General features: G+C 46.5%; 1 protein-coding gene across 1 annotated transcript; it reads right to left on the reverse strand.

The window, feature by feature from the left end:
• Window positions 1-3,977: 3,977 nt before the first annotated feature.
• Window positions 3,978-5,826, reverse strand: LOC310911721 (helix-loop-helix protein 13-like; the record flags this gene model as incomplete). The annotated part of the gene is made up of 2 exons (XM_083865614.1): window positions 3,978-4,015; window positions 5,379-5,826. The coding sequence occupies 2 exons, from the start codon at window positions 5,824-5,826 to the stop codon at window positions 3,978-3,980; spliced, it is 486 nt and encodes a 161-aa protein (XP_083721740.1).
• Between the last annotated feature and the right edge of the window lie 312 nt (window positions 5,827-6,138).

Consider the following 6,138-nt stretch of genomic DNA (forward strand, 5'->3'; position numbering starts at 1 on the left):
AGCTTCTTCATTAGTTGTAATTTTCCCGAGTATTCCCATTCCATCCCTTCCCTGTGAGGGTGATGAGGCCCTGGCACAGGGTGCCCAGAGAAGCTGTGGCTGCCCCTGGATCCCTGGAAGTGTCCAAAGCCAGGCTGGACAGGGCTTGGAGCAACTGGGACAGTGGAATGTGTCCCCTTGTGGCAGGGGTGATGATCTTTAGATTCCCTTCCAACGCAAACCCCCTGCCACATGCAGGGACACCTTCCAGTATCCCAGACAGCTCCAAAATGAAAACTTGCTGTTGTGAGTCTGTGGCCAAAACAAAAAATGATTAGAAAACCAAATGGTCCTTTCACCCTCAGATTGTCCCTGAAACTCCCAACACCTCAAAATAACAGCTTACAGTGGGAATGTGATTCCTTTTGTTCCAAGGTTTCCAGGTTGATGGAGAACCACAGAATATTGTTCCAGAGAGGGTCACCAGTTTACTTTTGGAAGAAGGAAGGTGTAACAAATAATTCTCACTTTTCTTGGCAAGGAAAGCGGTGGGCTGGAAGCAGGGCTATGTTTGGAATGAGCAATTCTCCTGCTGCTCTCGGGCCCCTCAGCTGCTCCTTAGGTGCTGGAAGATGAGGGTATCACTCCTCAGCACCTCCTGGCACCCTTCCACGGGAGATTTGGCTGTGGAATTGCTGGTGAGAGGATCCTGCTGCTCTGTGAGATGAGGAGGAAAAGCGGAGCTGACCTGTGCTGTGCTGCAGTGGAAGCAGGGCTGAGAAGACCAGGAAGGTGGAGCCTGACCCTCAAACCAGGTTGGTCATTGGGATTCCCTGTTTGGGAATGTGCTGGTAGACTGAGGATAGGTCTTCATAAAGTCATCTTAGAGTCTTGATCTGTGCAAGGGTGTATGGGCTGCTGTACAGTCAGGCTGTGTGTGCGCGCACCGTAGGATCTGTGTAATTTATTCCTGGAATAAAATGTCAGGGTTCAGGACGTGAGATGAAGGAACAGAAAAATAAGGGTAACTAACAGTTCCCTGTCAGAGAATCTTATTGTGCCACCAGTCAGGCCTGTTGGCAGGAGAGCTGTGAGTCAAGGAATGAGCCAGAACTGGGAGGAGAGAGGATAGGTGAGCGTGGAGCATATCCACAGAATCCACACTCGGCAGTTCCCCTGGATTGCCACTGAGCATAAATGTCCTGCACAGAAATCACTTCCCCCTCATCTTTCTGCCTTGTAGTCCACATCCAGGAGCTGAAGTGCAATCAGAAAAGGGCAGGATTGTTCAAGAACAAGTGTGTGTCCAGCCCTGGAGCTATTCAGGAATGGCTTTCCTGGAAAAAAAATCCCTGAAGAGCCAATTTACTTTTGCTCAGTTTAGCAGGAAGGGAGCCAAAGCACCAGCTTGGCTTCCCTCATACAGAGAGAGCTGATGCCCTCTTGATTTGCTTTTATTTGCATGAAGTTAATGGGACCATCAGAGACTGACCTGATTCTGTGACACGTTCACCATTTCAGTAGCCAGTTGCATCCAAGTGATTTAACAACACATCACCTAAAAAGTGACTTTTGATTTAGCAGTTTTGGGTGGAGCATCAGCTGGAAGAGCCTGCCAGACTCCAGGTAGCCCAAGGAGGGCAGGCAGAGTTGGACTGTCCCTTCCAGGAAGCATCAATCAGCATAAATCAAATGTGGCTTTGCTGAAGGTGATGGATCAACACCAGTGTCAATCAGGGTTTGTGTGAGGAGAAACATCTTCATCAGTGCAATAAATGTATTGACTCCTACTCATTGATTCAAGAGCCCAAGGTTAGGGTTTCAGATCCCAAAAGGAACATTTTCTTTCTGGTTTTGACTCCAACCCAAGCCCCAGTCCTTATATATCCTGCTGGACCCCACAGCAGGCAGAGATTGCCAGCCTGAAGACACCAGCCCAGCTGGCAAATATGGTAGGAATGGTGGTGCTGGGCTGTGGGAAGCTCACCAGATATTTCTGTCTGTCCTGGCATTGCTGTCTGAGTGTGGAGCACCAGTGATGGGTATTTGCATCTCTGGACTTCATCTGGAGGACTTCTTCTTTCCTCAGCTGGAGGCACCATGTGGAAGAAGAGCTCTGACCCAGGACAATTCTTTCTGCTCTGTCATTACAATGCTTTTGATACCAATTGCTTCTCCAGGTGTGCTGTCCATCCAAACAAGCAGTGCCTGAACCTGAAAGATCCCTCAAAATCGCCTTTCTGTGGATGTGCTTCCCTGCTGCTACTGCACACATCCAGCTTGCTTCCAAAGCTGTTATCCAGGATTTCTAGGCTGGAGTAAAAGGGAAAGAGAGATTTCTGCTTGTAAACAGGTGCCTGCAGCAAATATTTGTTTCAGGATATGGCATTATTGTCTCATGCCCAGCACAAAGCTCTGCTGCAGGGTAGAGAAAAGCAAGGCAGACATCCAAATCTTTGAAATGAGGGATATCTGGAGACAGGGATTTTGGATGCCCAAAATTAGCTGGGGGTGAAGGACTTTTTAATCCTAATTGGAGATGATTCCCCCAGCAGCCAAGACGACCCTGGAGAGGTGTTTTTGCACCATGATGACTGTGGGATGTGACCTGAGGGCTCTGGCTGAAGTCAGCTTGGAGGGAGGAATCCCAAATCTCTGTTGCTATCAGTGGGATCTTGGAGAAATAAAGATCCTGATGAAAACCCGTGGAAATCCCTACTGGGATTATTTGGGCACTGTTTGGGCCACTGAGATGGGTGTAGATCTCTCAGCCCTGGCTTCTGTCCCACTGAGCCCTCATCTCACCAGGAAGGTGACAGTGTGATAGCTGCTACAGGGGTGCTGTTACTCTTTGATGAGATGGAGCACCAGCATTTCCAGAGTAGAGCAGTAGGTAAAAGTAGAAAAATGCATTTTCTGATGAGGTTTTAAAAAAATATTTTCACCTTTTCAGGTGCATTTTCATGTAAAAATTTATCCAATTGTCTTAAGTGGGTGAGAAAGCAAAGAGTCAAAATTTGAGATTGCATGTTTTATTCTAAATCGACTGAAATACATTGTTGCACCCAAGATGAAATTCGCCTTTTCGTGTTGACAGAAAAATTGAAAAGCTAAAAAGTTCATCACACTCTAAGACCCCTCTTCACCTCCCCCAAAACTATCAACCAGAGCAAAAGCACAGTTCCTGATGTGCTTTTGCTTCGCAGAGATGGGAGCTGAGATGAACTAATGAGAATGATAAATAATGAATGCATTTTATTTTCTTTCCTGCTACAAAATACCATGATAAAAACATTAAGGAGGAATGGTTTTAGATTGAGGGTGGGGAGGCCCTGGCACAGGGTTCCCAGAGAAGCTGTGACTGCCCCTGGATCCTTGGAAATGTCCCAGGCTTGGGAGTTGCACATTGGAGCTTGGAGCCACCTGGTGGTGGTGCTCCTGCCCGTGGCAGGGGTGAGAATGAGATGGGCTTTAGGGTCCCTTCCACCCAAATCTTTCTGGGATTCTGTGGAGACATGAGATATTTAGGATATCTACAGAACCGTGTCCCACCTCCTGGACTTTTATGGTCTCTGAATCACTGGCAACTTTCACAACCATCACCCTGGGTATCTTAAGCCAAGCACTAGATTTTCACAGATGTTGTTTAGGTTTTTTTCTTATGATTTGTTTCTCACATGCTGGAAATAGGACTTGGACATAATCCTCATCCAGTGGAAGAGAAAGTGTTGGGGCTGTGGTTATGCTGGCACAGTTTTTTAATGTTTTCCTGGTTTTAAGCGAGTGCAGGTCTATCAGGAGTGAGAAAGAGAAGCACAAGGCCTTAGAGAGTGATGAATCAACAGAGAAAGGGGCTGGGAGCTGGAAATGTGGTGGGGAAGTGCTCTGGGACAGTGAGTGAGGTTGTCAGTGCAGGTTCTCACTTGCAGTGCTGGGAATTGAGCAGCTGGTACCCAGCACTCCAGGCCTCAGGTTTTGCTGGCTTTAAAGGCCTTTCCTTAATCCCACTTTACCCAGGACAGGCGGGCTGTCAGATCTGCACAAGGGAGAGAGGAAAACACGTTAATTGCAACATTCAAATTGAGCTTTAACAAGTCAACTATCCAGCCTCTCCAGAAGAGGAGCCTCATTCATTTGGATCTTTCTAAGTGGAGCTCTTCAGGACAAGAAGCATGGCAAAAGGGGAATCCCAGCGAGAAATATTTGTGTTGTTTAAAATCTATTAAAGGCAGGGGAAGCTGGCCATTAAAATATAATTTTTTTAGTAGTTGAGGAAGGTATAATCAGTGGTATACATTAGGAGCCATTTTCCCAGTCATCCAGATAATGTAAATTAATAGGAAAGGAAAAAAACTCCATTAACTTTTCCTTTCAAGAAAACTGATTGCTTTTCCACTGCAGGCTCTGTCCCACTGGCACTTCCCTATAATACGAAAGAGGAACATTTCTGTTCACTGATTTTTATCTTTCCTTACTTGTGCTGTAATTCTTGAAGGCTAATTTTGAAGGCCCCTTTCCAGTATCCAAAAGAATATGTATGTGTGAACATACATCCAAAAGAACATATAGACTTGGAAAGGGGATTAATTAACTTAAAATGCAAAGTACCACGAACTACTGAAACTGCCATCTGCTCCTCCCTGCTCTAAGCAGCACAAAACCTGTTGCCTTCTGAGATTGAGGCCGTGTGTTTGGCAGTTTGGGAAACTTCTCATCTTCACCACACAGTGGCCTGATGAAAAACGCATTCTGGAGGAAGAAAGGCCTAAATTCATTCCAACTAAATCAGGGATTAGGTACTAACCAAACAGAAAACTGAATAACAGCCCTTCACTTTAAAATAGAAATAATTATATAAGATTATAAATTGCAAATAGACATTTACTTCCCTATATTTTCAAAATAGCTTGAAATTTGAATGCTTTGTATTGTGTATCCTGGTTCACGTGTTAAACTGTAACCTCTGAGAAACTGTGAGTTCTTGGAACATCTATATTTTAAGAAATTAAATGCTGTTTGTGTCCAAACCCAGGTGTTTTTCTCAGCCAAGTGCAAGCTAAAGAAAACTTCTAAAGAAAATACAGAATATCTGTAAAGCCTCCATCAGAAAAGAAATATTTCGCACAGGATTTTTTAAAAAGTCTAAAAATATATTCTGAGAATAAAAATCTTTCCTCTTTGTAAAAGGAACCATTCCCTTAGCAAATTGCTTTTGGGAGTGGGGGGGTGGGGGGGGGTGGGGATGTGTGAGTTATGATTTTCTGCTGTGACTTGATTTAGATTTCCCGTTTTTGAAGGTTCATTCCTGTGCTGTTTCAGACCTGTTTAGGCGCCCATAGCAACCTGGCAATCCCAAGGATTGCTCTGCTCCCCTCCAAACATTGCCCATCCCTGCTCACCACTCGTATCCCAGGCAGCCCGCTGGGGGCTTTGGAAGCCGCTCCTCAGGCACTGCTCCACGTAGGCTTTGGGCTCACGGCCAGACAGGACGATCTCCCCGAGCAGGGCGATGTAGGCGATGGCCAAGCGTAGCGTGTCGATCTTGGAGAGGCGTTTCTCATAGGGGAAGGTGGGCACGTGGCCACGCAGCACTTCGAAGGCCGAGTTGATGCTGAGCATCCTCCTCCGCTCACGCAGGTTGGCGGCGCGGCGCTGCCGGGGCCGCCTGGGAGGGTCTAGTGGGACAGGGCATTTATCTAGCTCGGCGCCCCCTTGCCCTGGCCAGGAGGGCTCTGCCAGGCACTCCAGGAGGAAGTTCTCCAGCTGCGTGTCCGGATCTGCTGGCTCCCAGAGGAGGATTTCTGGGGTGGGGTCTCCTTGCTCGAAGTTGTAGCAAAGTTCCTCCATGCCCTGGCCCACCGAGCTCAAGGAATACTCACAGCTTTAGGTTAAACTGGTTTATCGAGAAAATAAGGTTCTAATTTCATTAACAGCCCCCAGCCCAACAAATATGGGCCAGGAGATCTGGTTGTGTCCTTGGGAAAGATTGTGGAAAAATTTGGTTGCAAATCCAAGTGGGACTCGGGATTTAAATACTTCGCATCTTCTCAGCAGGAAATACTTCATGGCTCCTCTTCTCCTCTCAAAACTAATTAGTACACGTGCTTCCCTTTTCTAGCTGTCCACTACAAAACAATATGAATGAATCCAAGACAGAAT

Source organism: Zosterops lateralis (assembly GCF_965231275.1).
Source record: "Zosterops lateralis genome assembly, chromosome: 7".
Taxonomy (NCBI): Eukaryota; Metazoa; Chordata; class Aves; order Passeriformes; family Zosteropidae; genus Zosterops; species Zosterops lateralis.